The sequence below is a fragment of the Manis pentadactyla genome, chromosome 3 (genome assembly GCF_030020395.1).
Source record: "Manis pentadactyla isolate mManPen7 chromosome 3, mManPen7.hap1, whole genome shotgun sequence".
Classification (NCBI taxonomy): Eukaryota; Metazoa; Chordata; class Mammalia; order Pholidota; family Manidae; genus Manis; species Manis pentadactyla.
This window is the reverse complement of record NC_080021.1, coordinates 67381274-67399810: the sequence shown is the minus strand read 5'-3', so window position 1 is coordinate 67399810 and position 18537 is coordinate 67381274. Positions and strand designations below refer to the sequence as shown.

At 38.0% G+C, this 18537-nt stretch overlaps 2 protein-coding genes across 19 annotated transcripts in view; one reads left to right on the top strand and one right to left on the bottom strand.

Annotated features, from left to right (window-relative positions):
- SULF1 (sulfatase 1) overlaps positions 1–7130 on the top strand; it is a 165649-nt gene extending 158519 nt beyond the window's left edge. For 9 of the 11 annotated variants that reach the window (XM_057498002.1, XM_057498004.1, XM_057497999.1 and 6 more), the window contains one exon: positions 4745–4920. In XM_057498002.1, the coding sequence (XP_057353985.1) occupies positions 4745–4775 (31 nt within the window). In that variant the 3' untranslated portion in view covers positions 4776–4920. Of the gene's footprint in view, positions 1–4744 lie in introns of all 11 variants that reach the window. The other 2 variants (XM_057498006.1, XM_036886241.2) reach the window with 2 other exon arrangements.
- Positions 7131–10174: 3044 nt separating this feature from the next.
- SLCO5A1 (solute carrier organic anion transporter family member 5A1) overlaps positions 10175–18537 on the bottom strand; it is a 167660-nt gene continuing 159297 nt past the window's right edge. For 6 of the 8 annotated variants that reach the window (XM_036886276.2, XM_057497996.1, XM_057497998.1 and 3 more), the window contains one exon: positions 11356–16079. In XM_036886276.2, coding sequence (XP_036742171.2) covers positions 15622–16079 — 458 coding nt within the window. In that variant the 3' untranslated portion in view covers positions 11356–15621. Of the gene's footprint in view, positions 11321–11355; positions 16080–18537 lie in introns of those variants that run through there. The other 2 variants (XR_005024923.2, XR_005024922.2) reach the window with 2 other exon arrangements.

The window sequence follows — 18537 nt, the reverse complement described above, 5'->3', positions numbered from 1 at the left end:
TCTTTGTGATACTCAATCTTCATGCAAGAACAAAGGATACTTTTCATTGGTCAAGTATACTTCTGGGTTTTTCAGGAGCTTTTGAAAGTGTTCTCACAGATTTTGTACATTTGGGAGGTTATTCCTAAGTACTTTATTTTCTTTATTATTATTGTATGGGGTTTTCCTCCATCATTAAAACCTCTACCTGATTATTGTGTGTGTATATGAGGGCTATTGCTTTCTATATAATAATTTTATGTCCTGCTATCTTTTAAAATCATTTTTATTTTCTGAATTAATTTTGTCATTGATTCTCTTGGGTTTTCCAGGTATACTGTCATATATTTGCAAATAGAAATAGCTTTGCTTGTTTTCTACTTTGTATCGCTATTTCTCATTTCCAATTGACTGAACTAATACTTCTGGCACAATGTTACTTGTACCCGATCTTAGTAAAAATGCTTTTAGGATTTCCCCAGTAAGTGAGAGGCAGGCTTTAGAACTAAGCTATATACATTTTTATCATATTAAGGAAATAGCCATCAGTTCTTTTATTTTTGGGGGGGATGAGTTAATCACTAATGAGTGTTGAATTTGTCAGGAGCTTTTTTCAGCATCGATGGAGATGCTCAATTAATTTTACTCTTTAGATCTGCCAATGTGATATGTCATATTAATAGATTTGCTAAGAATGAACCAACCCTTCATTCCTGGAATAAATTCTACTAGGTCATCATGTATTATTTTCCTAATATGATATTGATTTCTCTTTACTAATATCTTACTTAGGATTCTTGCATCATATTGATAAATAGTATCTGTAATTTTGTGCTCGTGCTATCATCTTAGTACCACATTCATTTCCTGTTGCTGCTGTAACAAACTATCACAGTGCTTTAAAAAAAACACAAATTTATTCTCTTTTATTTGTAGTGATCAGAAGTCAAAATGAGCTAAAATCAAGGTGTCAGCAGGCTGCGTTCCTCCAGGGAGCCCTAGGCAAGAATCCCTTTCCTTGCCTTTTCCAGCTTCCCAAGGCTGCCTGAGCTCTCGTTGGTGGCCCCTACCCTCATCTTTAGAGGAAGCAGTGTAGGATCCTCCCATATCTGTGTGTGTGTGACCTCCCCTGACGTCTTCTCTGACCCTCCTGCCTCCCTTTTCCTAATAAGGACCTTTGTGACTACATTGGCCCCATCTGGATACTCGAGGATAATCTCCCTATGTCAGCATAATTTAAATCACATTTTCAGAGTCCCTTGTGCCAGGGAAGTTAACATACCTATGGTTTCTTGGGATTAGGATGTGGACATCTTTCGGGGTAGGGCCACTATTCTGCCAGCTGTAGCTAACAGTATTACATTTGCTTCATGAAAAGAGTTTGGGAGTATTATTTGATTTTCTATGCTCTGGAACAGTTTATATAGCATTGGGATTCTCAAAACCCTGTGAACCCATGTGGACCTGGTGCATCTTTGAAGAGTAGTTCTTAATAACCTTTCTTTTCTTCTTAGGAAATGTTTTCATTTAAGCTTTCTCTCTCTATTGGGTCAATTTCAGTAAACTGTATTTTCCTGGGCAATTACCTGTTTTGTCTTAAGTTTTCCAATTTACTTTGAGGTCTGCAGAGTATTCCCTTGTGTTTTTACTTTTGTATATTTTAACAATTATTTCTCCCTTGTCAGTTTCTATTTTGTGTAATTTGAAATTTCTCCCTTTAAGTAAACTAGTGATCGCCTATTTTGATACTTTTATTTTAAAGAATCAGGATTTTGATTTATTAATTAGATACCATTTTTCTGTGCTCTACCTCATTAATTTCTGGCTTTACCTTTATTATTTCCTTCATTTTGTTCTCCTTTTATTTATATTGTACTTCTCCAGTTTTTTGAGTCTTGGATTCAATTCACTTATTTTTGTGAACAAAGCTTTCAAGTGTATGATGTTCAAAATGATGAATAAAAATGATGCTTTATACTCCATAAGCTCTAATAATACTGTTTCATTATCAGTATTTTTAAGAAATTTCTTACTTTTAGGCTTGTTTCCCTTCTTGTCCAGATGATGTTTGATAGAAGGGTTGTCAATTTCCAGGTGAAAGGGCCTTCTTGTTTTAATTTTATTAATTTCTAATTTCATTAATTTTTAGTTTCTAATTTTATTAATATCTCATTTTATTTATTTATAAATTAATTTCTAACTTTAGTTCTAGTGTTTATAATATTTCTATTCTATGCAACACACTGATGCATTATTTGTGACCTAATATGCATTCAAGTTATGTGAAATTCTATGTATGTTTGAGAAGGTGCAACCTCTGTTTTCAGAATATATTGCTAAATGTATATCCATGAGAACTACCTGATTATGTATTTAGGTCCCCTCTATTCTTACTTATTTTTAGTCCATTTGGCCTGTTTAGGATTACTTCCTATTACTATGTTTCTGTATATTTCTCATTGCATCCTTTTATAAATGATTTTATAAGTTTTTGATTTATAAATCACTTTGTAAGTTTCCTTATAAAGATGGTTGCCCTGTTTTATCCCTTTGGAACTTAGTAAAATTTATATTTTTGTCTTATTGGTTGCCTTTGAACTTACATATTTTTAATACCCCTTTTTGCTTTTCTTATTTAATCTCTTACTGTTTCATTGGTTCAGTTTTTTAATGGTGTTCTTTGACTCACAACTATTGTTTGAACTATACTCTCATTAGCTTATTCTCTGTCAGCTTTTCTATTTTTCCTCCCATATTTAGTTGTATTATTCCCACTTTGTCATATAGAATGTAAATATAGAGATATAGGTGATAGATGATAGGTAGATAGATAAATAGATGATAGATAGATAGATAGATAGATAGATAGATAGATAGATAGATGATAGATAGATAGGTAGATAGATAGATAGATAGATAGATAGATAGATAGATAGATAGATAGATAGATAGAGATGATAGTTTTACTCTTCCCCTATCTTTGATTTACTCATAGATCTGGTATATATATATATTCAGTGCTTACCATCACTCCTTTTGCTGTTTCCCTAGTGATTTTTGGTTAAAAGAAACTCACCCTCTGGAAGACTATTCAAGAAGAGCTGATGTGTACAGTATTCCCTTAACTCTACACTTTTAAAACCGTTTCTCTATGGTCTTGATACTTGAAGGAGAGGTTGGCTGGATATAAGACCCTTGGTTCATACCTCCATTTCTGGTTTAAGGTGGTTTCATGTCCTCGATGCTTGATTGAGAACATTTAATTTACTTGGCATTGTTGGGTTGTGGTTTTCTTCACTTTATGGTGTTTTTTTGGAGGGTCGTTCTCATAAAATAAAATTTTTTTATTCTTATTTTCTATTTTCTTATATAATAATGTATAGACCTATACTGCTTTTATTAATTTCAGATTGAGAGTATTTACAAGAGTCCTAGTTTAAGAAGATCTTTTCAATTTTTCAATTTTTATTTTATTATTATTTGGGGGTGTTAGTGGGAGAGGTTGTGTGTCCTCTGATTTTTTTCTTTCTCTCTTTCTTACAGGATCTGAAATTTCCCCCCTGTGCTTCCTTTTTCCTTTACCACCTAGTTTCCAGAAGATGTTTCTCCCTTCCTTTGCATCCTTTTCTCCCTAAAACAATGCCTTTCAAAGACTGCCACCTTGATTCAGCCACACTCCTAAGTGTCTTCCTTATTGTCACTGCTGTGATTTGCCAGGACTCTTTACAGTATTTTATACTTCAGGGTGGCAGTCTTTCTGGCAATGGCTTCGATTCAATCCTTGTCTCTATCCTCACTTCCTTCTTCTCTCATCTATACTGTTTTCTCAGGGCTTGTGCCCAAAGTGTGGCTTACAGCTCTGCTGTGACTTGGTACTAACTTTTTTTAGTTACAGGTGATTTGAAGATTATGTGATTTTCTATCATCTAGTTCTAGAAGTGTGGGTTTTGTATAGATTTACTTATTCTTCCTGCTGGCCTGTATTACTTGTGGATAGTTCATTATATTAACCTAGGCCACCTTTTTCTAAATGGCACTTGTGCACAACTAGAGAAAAGATACTGTGTTCTGCAGGACTGTGGTCATCTTGGTGATGTAGAAAGATCTGAGAAAGAGAAAGATGGTTCCATTCTTTGCATACTGTGAAGAACACTCAATGATTGATTTATGTAGGACATAGAAACTTTAGGGGGAAGAAGAAACAAAGAAATAGATCCAAGCATTTGTTTTGAAGAGTTTAATTGCATTCAAGTTTATTTTTATACTGAGTACCAGAGAGTCGTAAAATAAAAATATCTTACCAAGTGTTGCCTAGTACATTAAAATACTTTCAAATCCATCATTCACCAAGCAACCCTACAAATAGTAAAGGTTTTATCACACAATTATTCCCACATTTCACAGGTGAGGGACTAACATAACACTCAGTGAGATTCACTCACATGCTTCTCCTGCTGACTTGAATAGAACCAGGAGTAACACATAAGCCATAAGCCCCCTGACTGCTAGTACAGTTCATTTCCAGCATAAACCATGCCTTGTCATAGAAGTTTTCACTCATTTGATCCTCTGTCCAATTTTTGGTTATTGTCCCATCACTTTTGTAACCTAAGGCCACTCCTTGATAGCAAATTACTAGAGGAAAATACTACTTACCGTTACATTTCAAATTGATGTTCTCTGTAAAAAACAATGCAAGTTGTTCATCCAATAAGTAGGAAATATTTTCTCCACTAATGATCCACCTTCGTTTCTCTTTTCACAGAGGACAGTTATGGGAAGGATGGGAAGGCTAATTTGCCAAGTCTCACTGCAGATGTCAACTGGCAAGGCCTGGAGGATTTATACAGAGTGAATGAAAGCATCTATGAGTACAGACAGAACTATAGACTTAGTCTGGTTGACTGGACTAATTACTTGAAGGATGTAGATAGAGTTTTTGCACTGCTGAACAGTCACCATGAGCAAAGTACAAGAAATAAGACCACAGCTGCTCCAGGTGATGGGCTCCTGGCTGTATCTGCTGAGCTGTTTGTGCCAGTGGAGGTGGCCTCCGCTGAGCCAGATGAAGACCGGGGTCGTATGCTTGGGGGAGCACCTCATTTGACATTGCCAGCTGACCTTCGAGGCCTGCCTTTGAACCGACCAACATTCGGTCCAGAAAGTAAACTTGAATGGAATAATGACATTCCAGAAGTTAGTCGTTTGAATGCTGAACACTGGAGAAATCATAAAACTGAAAATTGGATGGCGCATGAAGAGATAAATCATCTTGAAGTTGATTTCAGTGGCAATGGTATGACGGAGCTGGCACTCCAGCCCAGCCCCTGGCTGCAGCCCCTCAGCGAGCATCAGAAAGAACTTCCCCAGGACGGTGGCCCAAGGGAAGATGTTTTTGAAGGTCGGCTCTACCTTCCTGTGCATTCTGATGTTGCTGCTAGTCATCAGACGATCGGTGTGTCCGCCGTGGGGCAGCCTGTGAACTCCAGCAGCATGGAAAGGATATTGAACAAGGTGGAGAAGAATCTCAGGAAGGGGAGCTTACCAAGTCCAGAAGGCAGCACCCCCTTCCCACTCTTCTCCGATTAGATGGAATTGTTACCTTCCCCCAAACACAGTATTTTTTTTTAACTTTTTATTAGTAAACTAATAAAGGCAATCATGAAAACCAACATTCCGAAATACCCTAGGCACCTATGTGCAGAAGTTAATGTAGACGTGAGTGCACATGTGAGCAGTAGGCACCCAGGGACTGTGTTGTAATTCACTGTATGTCGAAAGTAGAGAGGTTGATTTACAGGGGTTTTTTTCATTTGTTTTAGGGGCTACTAAAACAGTATTATCTTTTGAAAACTGTAGGAAAGTGCATTGACAAATGTTACCCAATCAAGATGGCTACAGTTGTGCCTTTCTGAGTCTGTAAAACTTGACATCCTCAGTGAATCGTTCAGCATGCTTTCCACTGCCTACATAATGTGGTTTTGATTCCTTTTTAACCACTGGAATTTTTCAGTGCCATTGTTTTTTAGTTCAGTGATTTTGCACTTTGAGATTGGAATGCCATGTCTATTTGGTTAGTCTCTCTTTTGTTTTTTTTTACAAACTTGTCATGGTCTCACTGCTTGCTCTCAGTGTGACAAAGTAAAATAGGCCCCCAAGGATGACACACAGTATGAATCACGTATTGTTCAGCATACACTTTTGCCAGAAAACATTGCATGTGTTTTACATTGACTTGCTAAAATTGATTAGCAGAAAGGCATGGCTAATAGTGTTGGCAGTAAAAATTAATTAATTAATTAAACAAAGATGGCCTGCTCTCTCTGTGCCTAGCCTCAAAGTGTTCTTCATATGCATAAGATTGCTAAATTTTTATTATTTTCTCAACAGGATAAAAAGACTGAGGACATTTTTTTTCTTTTTCATTTTGTTTTGTGGTCTTGGCCTGGCTAATAGGCTCAAGTGTTGAAAAAAAAAATACGTTTCATTTTGAATTTATATAGGGTATTTTTTTAATAAAACAAACTTGTGAATGTTTCATAATTTAAGCACCCCATATGTGTTCTATGATTATTTTTAAGGCCTTCACCAAGCTCTGATGTTTTTAAAGGCTAGTTCAAAACCGCTTTTGAAATTCTGTGTTCCTGAAAATATTCTTATTGTGTATTCAATTTTTAAATACCAGCAAAATGATTACCTCATTGAGCATTATCAGTACCCAAGTCAACTTCCCAAGAAGGTTTGTTTTTTTTTTAGCTTAACCAGTGACATTTTTATTTTTAGATAACTCTCATGTAGGTAAATTATGTTTTCTTTAAGTGTTTAAGGTAAACTCTTAAAGAAAATTTAATATGTTATAGTTTAATCTTTGATAACTTTATGTCTTTATCATAGACTGTATATATGTTAAAAATAAGTAGCCCTTTATCAGATGTGTGTGTCACCAGCTGAATGACAGAAGAAACATATTTATGGTCATGAATGATGATGTACTTTGTAAAAAGTTTCAAGTTATTAGGAAGCATATTGTGTTTTTATAATCTTGTGTAATATTCTGTAATACTTTTATAGAACAACTCTGGCTTCAGGAAAGTCTAGAAGCAATATTTCTTGAAATAAAAAGTGTTTAAACTTTACCTGTTTCAGAAAAATGAACTTAACCAACTTTTTGTAGTGTACCCATTCCTTGTAAGTAAAATTGAGTCCTGGTCTCAATTTACATGATTAAGTATTAGCCATGTTTGTAAAACTGACCCAAAGTCAGTGTGTTATAGAACATTCCAGATTATGATTTCAGCATGGCTTTGCCTCATTGCTGTCAGGGAGGACATGGCAAAGACAGCACCTGAGCAGCTTCCTGGGCGTGCAAGCTGGGAGTTGCATAAAGCCAGGGAGTCGTTTAATTCTCTACTGTTACCATCTTGAAATCTCTTAATCATTTTTTGTCAAGGGACCCAGCATTTTCATTTTTCTCTGGACCCACAAATTATGTAGCTGGTCCTAGGTAGCACAAATGGAGTTTTTCAATAGCAATAGGATAGATCCACCAAAGCCAGTTTGGGTTCTTGGGGACTATATGTGCTTTAGTCAAGATCTAACCAACCTCAAGACCTCGTTTTCTGATTGACAAATTTCATACACTTCCTCTGCTCCAGATCTCCTGAGAAGCTTTCTTCCCTTCAGGTAGAGGGGCTAAAAATCTATGAAATGTCCAGAAATCAGAAGTTTGTTAATAAAGAAGAAATAAAGCAGAAAACTTTGAGATCTGCCAATTCAATCCAAATAAGTGAGGGAAGCATCTGTATTAGTTTCCTTAAGCTGCCATAACAAAAACCTAGGTGGTTAAACAAAAATTTTCTCCCAGTTCTGGAGACTGGAAGCCCAAGACCAAGGTGCCACCAGGTTTGATTTCTCCTGAGGTCTCTCTCCTTGGTTTGCAGACGGCCACCTTCTCTGTGGCCTCTGTGTCTGTGCATGTGAGTCCCTGACATATCTTCTTCTAAGGGCACCAGCCATGTCAGATTAGGGCCCTCCCTTATGACCTCATTTAACCTTAAAATTCTCTTTAAAAGCAGGTTCTCCAGATATAGTCACACTGAGAATTAGGGCTTTAATACATGAATTTTGAGGGGCACCATTCAGTCCATAACACTTAGGTTTCATCAAAGTAGAGTCCAAGGTCATAGTGTCCAAAGGGATATCACTGTGCCTTCCTCTGTGTTCCTTTCCTACAAAACGTGAGTAGACCAAATGCTGCTATCCTGGAGAAAATGCCTTTTTAGCTCAGTAACTATGGAGTTCCTACTGTGTGCGAAGGGCACAAGAGAGACTATTTCAGATGTTAAGGGGCCCTTTGAGACTGGCTGGCTGACTGGCCTCATTTGACCTGTGAGGAGGCTGCTTGCCCAGAAGGGGAGAGAGAACTTCTGTCCGTTCTCCACATATTTACAGGAAGAAGAGATTCAACAGCACTTAGAGTCACCCCTCCCCATTTCTCCACTTACACACACATGCATACACACGTGCACACACTGCCCCCTGCCCAAGATTAGGGAGCAGAGAGGCCATAGTGGGGTCCCATTTGGCAAAAAGTAGTGGCAGGAGCAATGGACATGAAATGAATTTGTACTATCTCCATGAGCTCAGAAAAGTCACATACCCTCTCTAACGCAGCTTTCCCGACTGTAAAACAAGACGTTTGAATCAAGGGTGGCAAATAAATAGTACCTGCGCTCTCTCTGCCCACACACAGCTAATGAACCAGGGCACTTTCCATTACACCAAGCACAGGTGCCTGTGACATCCTACTCAATAAGCCAGCTACCATCAACACGGCTGAACTGGAATTGGCATGCAAGACAAAAACCCAGTGGCCATACCCGAACTAGATAATGGTCTGAGGCTCCTCCCAGCCTTCTTTAAAAGAGAAAAATAAAAATCCTATGATCACCAGCATCTGCAGTGTTTTTTGGTTAAGAGAGAGGGAATGAATAGTTAATACTCCCACCGCCTGCCAAATGTACCTAAACATGCTGACCTTCTAAAAAAAAAATTCTTAACTGCTTATTGTTCCGATATTGCTTTAGAGCTGATAAGAAATACGAATCGGGTCACTAAAGAGCCCCACACAACTTAAGTCCAGGGACCAAGATTAGTAAAGCATGTGTTTTCCATAATGTCCACTAGATGTCACTCTAGTGCAACTAAAGCCATCCGTGCCGGAGCCCTGGGACCGGGCCAGCTACCTCTTGCATAGATCTCTAAAGCAGCCACTCCCACTCTGACAATAATGCATCAAGAACAGCTTGATCCATGGCAGGCTCCCTTCTTCAGTGCTTATGATCTTAACCAGAAGCCCAAAGAACGGTTTTAGCATTCTACTGATTGATAACGGTATTATGAGTTGGAACTGCCTCAAACTTTGACGTTTAAATTCAAAAGCGAGCGCCAAACATCGATCTCCTTCCTTGCTTTCCAATGCCTTTATGCAATTAAAAATGTTTTTGGCTCTTAAACACCAAAGCTGCCGAGGTCATCTTTGCCCAGCTGGCAATTTTAAAAAGAAGGAAGGAACTGGATGCTTTTTAACAGCTTTTAAAACACTGAGGTTGTACCAAGTCTGGAGCTCAAGCAAGGAAGATGAGTGGCCACATGCATAACCCTTCTTCTCTCATTTCTTACACAGGAACTTTTCTCGTGTCTATTTCAAAGAGCCCAATGTCCAGAATGGCTCTGTCTCTCCCTTGAAAGTGTGGGATAGTTAAAAGAGTCAAGGGAAATCCTTTTGCCCGCATTGCACACATAACTGATGAGAAGATGGTAGATATGGGCAGTGGGAACTATTCGCTTTTTGTGTAAATGGCTCCCTGATGAATGCACTGGGAAGAGTAAGTGTTCACCCACAAGTCAGCACAGACACACACACACACTACTGCCCCTAGTGCCTTGTGCATATTGGGCCACTGTGACCCTTTAGTTTAGCTGAACAGGGGGGTGACAGAGTGATAAATGGAAATCAATGGCCCTGCTTTCCACCCATAGAGTGCTCAAGGTGGGGTTCTAAAAACAACTACTTTTTCCTTCAGTCCATGAGTCGTGCTGTTATCTCTAAGGCTCCTTACTTTTTCTTCAGCCTCTCACCCTGTTTTAGATGGCAGCGTACTTAGAAAACTCTGCTTCTGTCAGAAGAGACCTCCAAGACAAACTAATTTCAGTCCAACATACTTTATTCTTTTTTTTTCTTTTTCTCGATTTTCAATGATCGAGTATTCAAGATGTTTTAAAACAAGGTTTATTAGTATATTAACAATAGATTTCATTAAACACAAGGAAATTATACATCTTTTAAATTACCCTAAGAGGTTTCCAAATAAATAACTCATTTTAAAAATCACAAAAATCAAACTTCTTTAGGCAACAACTCAAAACAGCCTTTCATCACAAGCACCTCTACACACACACACACACACACACACACTGAACACCCACTCCACTAGGATCCTAATGCCAGTTTATTTGACACAGAATTACAGCTCCTTTAACTAAAGAGTTAGGGGCTGAACTGTCTGTTTCATGCTTCTAAATAAACATTAACATTTGGGGTTTTGGGTAGAGGTATGTATTTCAAGAAAAATGCCCACTATAAAGTCTTACCGATTATTCATATTTTCCATCCGTAGATACACACTTCAAACAACTTTTGTTCACCCTTTTGGTTTAACATGTCCCTGCAATTACTTTAGTTTATAATAATATCTTCTCCATCAATTTTAACATGTATTACTAGAATATCAGAAAAAGACACCTTCAAAATTCTAGTATTAAAAACACCTTACATGGGTGAAAGTTTTTTGGAGAAGAAATAAGAAAAGATTATTTGAAATATTTTCCCCCTATCTCTGAAGTTATTTTTAGCATCTGATCATTCTTGCTAAAATAAATATCAAAAGTGCTGAGTTTTCCATAGAGAAAAGTATTCCCCCTTACACTCTTCATTTATTTGCAGCGTAAAATTCGTGGATTAACTGTAGTAATGAGAGTAATGAGTGCTTATTTTCTGGGAAGTTCTTCATATTGCCAAGAGCAAAGCATGTGCAGTGCCTTATCAGAATAACTGTGAATTCAGTGCATCTGTGTAGTGAGCATGCATCATCAAATACTTTTAGCACCGAGGCATTTTCTTTTTTTATGTTGCAAAAGCAAATACCCAGGGAGGGTTTTCCTCATATTTGACCCTTCCTGGGCTGAATAAAAATGAAGTGCTTAAAATAACCTCTTTAAACATACACAGATCTGATTCCAGTGAATCAAGAAGTCTGGGACAGATACAGCCAGCAGCATCCTAGAAGATAAGGAAAATAAGGCAGGAAAGATAAACTGCCACTAACTCTGCCCGCCAGCTGTGGCACTCCTTGCATACTAAGACAGAGGAAATGCAAATACAAGTAAAGGCTACCTACTGGTCTGTATAACAGAGAATTAGCAGACCTGCAGTCTAGGCAATTGTGGGATTATACAGTATTTGGATATCTATCTGCTACTTAGAATACCCAGTATGCACCTATACGTCAATAGTTGCATTCACATCTGTGTCATTTAGGATGTTTTAAGTTCACACAAAAATTGCAAAGTATAATTGGCTACCACCCTGGGCTCCTGGGCACACTAGAGGACTTTCAGTAATTCTTCAGGTCCATTCAAACTCTGAAGCTTCTCTTTGGTGTACCTATGGTTGATACAAAAAAGGTTCCAAAAAGAAACTTTCTGGCTCCAAGTTCACCAAAGAATGAACTCTGGAATCGCAGACTGAGGAAGAATTTTCTTGGTGGTTGGTGAAAATATGTGACTGCCATTTCCTTCCCCAGGTAATTCCCTCCCCTCATGGCTAACTTTTCCCACTGTGCACTCCAGCTTGTTGCTGCAGCTACTAAAGGTAACAACTGGGTCAGTGGTTTGGTATATAACATACAACATTTTGTATACATTGATTTAACATGTAACAGTTGGTATATGTTCATTCAAAACTTTTATTAGGAAACTTAAAACCCATATTCACCAGAAAACTAATGGAAATGTTAACATTCGGAAGGAGGGAAAGAAGAGAAAGCATATACCTAAAATCCCTAGAGCTCAGATTTAATAAAACTGAGCCACCTTTCTTCATAATATTTCATTTTAAAAATGCTGAGACTCAATGTTAACAGGGAATTTGGGTTTGTTCTATTTTAAATGTGAACTGTAAATAAATACTTGAGGTATGTTATGAAAAACAATTTTAATGTAACTCTTTGCTAAATAAATGTAAATTTACCTTGAAAATCTAAACATAAAATTTTGATGTTCTTAACAGATTTTTTCTCTATTTTACACAAAGAAATAACTTCTCTACTCTTCAGAAACAGTAACACATTAAAGAATGTTTTGTCTTACTATATTATAGTCACAACTTGCCTTTGTTAACCAATACTACTGTACACACCATGTAGGGTAAGAAGTGAGCAATGGGACAGAGAAGTCTGTGTCTAGGCCCTGACTCAGCCATGCTGGACACTCCTAAACAAGTCACTTTACCTCTCTGAACCTGTTTTCATGATTTTTTTAAAAAGAATAGTTATCTTACAAACTTATTAAGGGAATTAAAATGAATAGTGTATGTTAAGTGCTTGACAAAATGCTCTGCAAATAATCAACACTCAACGAATGTCAATTTGCTTCTTTTCTGAGCCTTTCTTCACCCACCTTAGTTCCAGATGATGTTTGGCTCTTTTCAAGAATTAAATTCACCTACAAAAGTAAAGATTGCATGCTAATGAAGATAACTGAAACAATGTGCTTCACCTACCCACCCCACCCCCTGAGAGTTTCTAAATTAATAGACTAGACTCAAGGATAGTATATTTGAATATATAAGCCAAGGAATACATTCAACTACAGAGTTTATACAAGAAAAAGATGACCTTTCCCCAAAACAAGTAATTAGAAGCTTAAGCTTATGGAGAATGGCAATGAGACTTATAATAAGAGCTGTGACTATAAGTAGCATGACTAATTATGAACAAGTATATAAGAATCTCATATATACATTAAATGGTGTCATCTATAAAATGGTTGACTACGTAATATGCCAATGATGCTACCAGAGCTCAAAGCATTTGGGGACAACTCTTGATTGATACATACTCCAAAACTTCAGTCCCCGTGATTTTTACTACTTAGTCTACATTCTCCAACAACACACTAATGATACACTTGCTATTTATAAGTATCAGATACTTGAAGAAGTAAGATATTCATATTGTGGAGCACAATTCAGACCAATTCATTGAATTCCAACATAATCAACCCAAAGGATTTCATAGAGTGGCAGATGGTAATTGGGTAAAATGGTGCCTGACGTACAACTGGTGCTGAAGTAGGTGATGTCAGGACGGCGAAAGGAGAGCTTTCCAACTATACTTGCTAAGGTCGTCATGTCTGTCCTGGAATCCTTTTCAAAATGTACCACTCGGAAGAGAGAAATTCTGAGTGTTGAAACACACAATATTAGCTACCAAAAAAAAAGTGCCAATCCCACCAAAATTATCTCAAGGCAGTTTCTTAATTATCAGAGGAAAATTAAGAAAACACAACCTCTCCCCAAAGCTCCAACAAAAAAGGAAACTTTCTCTCCTAAAAGATTAAAGATGTCCCATAGAGGAGTAAAGGGAACCTCAGGGCTCCATTGGGGATATTAAGTTAATCAGCAATATTCTCTGAAGACCTTCAATACATACCACATTGACCAAAGTTTGACAGGGTTATTATAGGCAGCAGTGTTTAGTATTATGACTTAGCCAAACAAGACTTCGCAAAGGGAAGTCCTTGTCACCTGAGACCACTGGCTCTACCCAATGCAGACATTATTGAGTCTAATAGTGATAACCCTCTGCACCAACTGTACCCAACCAAGAGAACCATTTGACCAATGCCATTCCTAGTAGAGGGGGAAACAACATTGTACCCAAGAACATCCACACACTCCACCAGTGCCACCAAGGATGGAGAACAAGAAGCCTTGTCAATCCATCTGTCAGCGGGTTCTGTCAATCACATCCCCTCCGTGGAAGAGTGTAAACCAGCCAAGGGAACCACCTCCCAAATTAGCCCTATATAAGATAGGCTCCTCAGCAGACTCAGTTCACAATTACACTGGTATTTGAATACTCCTCTTTACCTCCTGAATCTGATTTGTCATGATTCTTTTTCTGAGCAGCCACATCCCACAAGTTAAGCTGCTATCAGTCAGTCTGTAGGGCTGTCAGGAGCATCTACCCTGAGGGCCACAGAGAAAGCATTCCGGATGGCACCTAAATCAAAGTGATGTGCTGGGAGGTACTGAAAAGGATGATGGATAGTGAACCCAAAGTACATTTAGGAACAGAAAAATCGCTTCAAGGAAGTTACAGTGGGAAGGAATTAAAGAGAGGTGTAAAATGATTCTAACTCTAATTCTAAAGTAGGATTCAGTGTAACAAACCAGTTTATTTTAAATAATCTTCAATAACTACTTAGGATTTAATTACTCAATTTCCAGAGCAACCACAGCAGTTTTCTGTACATAAAAAAGATAACATACAGATTTGCTAGTGCTTCCAGATATATGTAAGCACAGCTGATCAGGTGGGTCTCAGTCTTCTGTGGAATCTTTTTCCCAACTATGTTGAGTATCAAGTTTACAATTCTTAATTACCCTTGTGTGGGCCCTTAAAAGCTACAAGAATTTCTACAGCAATTTTCTTTGGATGAGAAAGCCATCGTTTCTTTCTTATTATGCATCTCAAATTACAATTCTAGCCATACTGTTCAGCACTCTAGCTTTAAAGCCCCTTCGGAAAGAATACTAGAGTTTATATTCAAGCTATCAGATTTAGGATTCAGCAGCCTCTTTAACTATCTTATGATGGGGCTGACAGACTAAAAGAGAATGTGTCTTTTGAAATGAAGTAGCTGTCCTTTTTAACACATTAGTCATATGGTTCCTCTGAAGCATTTGAAAAATTCGACCTGACTTACAAGTCCGCTATGGCTTAAAATGCTATTAACAGTACGTTAGGGAAAGTTTAGATTCCTCTTTTCAAAAACATCTGCTTTAGTCTCTGAAAGCAAAAGTAACATGCTGCACTTAAATTTGCCCAATCAAATTGCATAGTTGAGGCGAATTTATTTGTGCTTTGTAGCTGAACTCACAGTAGGTGTTCACATCTTAAAAACTGTAAATGTAAAGTCATGGTCAAGCTCACCTTCATTTGAAGTGTATGCTAATGATACATACCGCCATTTCAACTCCCATGATTTTGTTAACCACGTACCTCAGCCTTGTACCAGACTGGAGCACGAGCATTAAATTAACACTGCGGAAATGGTAACAAATCTATCTAAACAATTCCTTCTTGGAGAGAAGCGGGGTGGGGGAAGGCGCTCAGTCTTGTTGAGGTATCCAGCCCTCCACCAAAAGTGGCTGTGTATACTGAGTTTTGTTGGTTTGAGGACTGTATCTTTCGAGGTTAAAAAAAGAAAGAAAAGAAGGCACGGGTGTTTCTCATCGCCATATTCAACTCAACCAACAAAACTAAAGTCTCCCGTTTACAAGCTTCACGAGGAAGGCTATACGGCAGCAGAGCTTTCTTCCAGCCCTGGGTCCAGGGAGGAACTTATTGCTTCTGGGAAGGGCCCCGGATAGGTCTGTGCTGTGTAGTGGATCCCTTTTTGCAGGCCCACCTCTTCCTGGAACTCTCCGTGGCTGCTGAAAGCTGGGCAGGACCGAGTCCGGGTGTACCTATCGGCATTGCTGGTTTGACCCACCATCTCGCTCACGGTGCTCAGAGGGAATTCTCTCCACCTCTGCCTCTGCAGTTCGTCTTCCTTGTATTTAATGGAATACCAAGCCAGAAAAATAAAAATAAAGCCAACAAATTTGAGGCCAGCCGCCAAACCAAAATAGACAAAACGAAGTGATGTCACATTGTACTCCCAGCAGGAGCCTTGCACCCCACACTCCTGCTGCCAGAGCATGCACGTGGTGTCGATGACCGCTCCGAAGTAGATGGGAGTAGGAATGTAGGCTAGCGGTGCAGAGAAAAGAAAAAGAAAACTGTTTGGAAAACATCTTATAAGAGAAAACAGATCTGTAAATTGACAAGATCCTTTTGGCTCTAAAACCAGTGAGAGAGGTTTTCTTATGTTACTTTGTTTTTTTAAATATAAGACACATCTTATTGTTATATACTTATTATAAAAATATTCACTAAATTGTAAAAAATTTAAACATTCCCATTTGCAACTTGGTCGGAACATGTTAACAATTTTTAGGGTCATAAAAATGTCTATTGCTAAACATGCAATTAAGGAATCCTTTTAAACTTATAAAAATCAGATTTTGTTAAATACTCCAAGAGGCTCTCGGGAACCCTTTAGGACCCACTAAAATACAGCACACTTGGTTCTTGTGGGTTGGTTTCTGGTCCTGGGACACAGGGAGAGGATGAGGAAAGCATGGTCCCCTGTAAGTCAGAAACTATATCAAATCGCATGTGATAAAGGCACTTGGGACATGGAAATAATTAAGGCATAAAATTCATCTTTGAAGCTTATAGAGCATCTGTGATGAGTAGTAGTTTCATTATTTGGGTTATCACATAGACTTTTCTTTACAAAAGAAAGACAATCCACCCAAGTAGACTTCCATTCCCACATGTTACCTCCTTTGCTGAAATGTGTCCTCATCCCTAACTCAGTCAGCTTGCAAGTAAATTTAAATTTATCCTTTAAATTCCTGACTCACTGGCATGCCACTATATCCCCATTGCATTTTGCACATACCTGCATTTTATCAACTATCACACAGTATTTTAACTGTTTGCAAATCTGTCAGCCATAAGCTCCTTGATGGCAGGTGCCAGGCCTTTTATTCTTTGTATCCCAAGGCCCTACCAGGACAGCTATGGATCCTCAATAAGAGTTTATATAAGAAAGTGATGGGAGAGAAGGAATGGGGGTGGAAGGTAATAAGAGAGAAGGGAGAGAGGGATGGAAGAAAGAAGGAAAGACGACAGGTAGGCTAACAGCCCAGGAGGCTGTGAGTGACACATTTGTAAATATGTTGTATTCATTTAAAAGATTCATTCACTCAATTAAAAATTAACTATTAAAATACTTAAAATTCCTTTTGCTTTGCCACTGGGGAAATGGAAATGGGCTCATTGGCCTGACTATATTTTTTCATAATCAACAGAACTTAAGGTTGAATTAAGCAGTAAATGCCTACGATGTTTTCCCTCCTTATTCCTTAAACTGCAGCATCGATCTGCTGGCTTACCTTTACCTCTGCATCTGTATCAGATCATCCCAGTTCCATGACAGCAGAGACAGGACAGCAAAAAGGAAGAACTATTGTTTTCTTTTCCTATTCATCTAACCCTTCTTTGAAAACAACTTTTCCATTTTCAATGAGAAGTATAAGGCAAAAAAAAAGTATGCCAGAATTTCTTTTAACCAGGATGCTTTGAAAAGTGGTACCTTCCAAGTCTTATTGGTACCAAAAATCAAGGCGCCCAACCAGTGCAAACACAAGCCTTTGAACCTCGCTGGAAAGTGCTCAGTCTGGGACTGGGCCACCAACCACCACACAGGACAAACTGAGAACCTCAGGAGGACTCATGTTTCAAAGGGTCAGATGATACCCATTTAAAGTGTTTTACCTTCAAAATGGAAATAAAAAATTAGAATAAAAAAGCTAATTTTTCTACCCTGTGGACAATGATACTATTACTGGGTGAGATAACAGCTTAAGGAAATGACTGATTGCTGCTTAAGAAAGAAAAAAATATGCTTAATGATAAGAAAGTCAATGAAAAATACACTGCAATTGATCAAAGGGAATAAGCCACTTTACCTACTATTTCCTGGGCATTGCCCCAAACATCACAGGGTGACAAGGTGTCTGTACAAATTAAAATGATACTCTTCATGCCGCAACAACCTGTGGCTTAGCACACACTGTCTAGTACTATCGAGCTTCTCTTGTCAATAAGTAAAGGATAGACCCTAGATGTCCACTTGGGGATCTTTCTTTTTTCTTTTAAGAACTTTTTTATTTCTTCTCTTCAGAGAACTTGATAGACATACTCTTTGTCCTGTCTAATAACATAATTGTGGAAAGCAGTAAGGAATTGAAATTTTCACCAATAAAATGAGCACTGTGCTCCACTACCTTCATGATAAGAAAGCATATAGGGAGGAAAACACCAGTATCATAAGGCCAATCACAATTGCTTAGTTCAATATTTTCTACTGTATAAAACTTTCTGGGGAATTAAACTCAAGTTCATGTTCACAGTGGAAAAGAAACTGATCTAAAGTCAGGTTTGTTTTGTTTCATCAAATAAAGAAATAGAACTGGTTAGCTTTTAGTTCCAATCAGAAAAGAAGGAAGTTGTAAAATCCTAGCTGCTACTCATGGTGACACGTGAGTCACCATTTTGAAAGGACAGTGAGGTTTTACCATGTGTAAGGAGGAGCTAA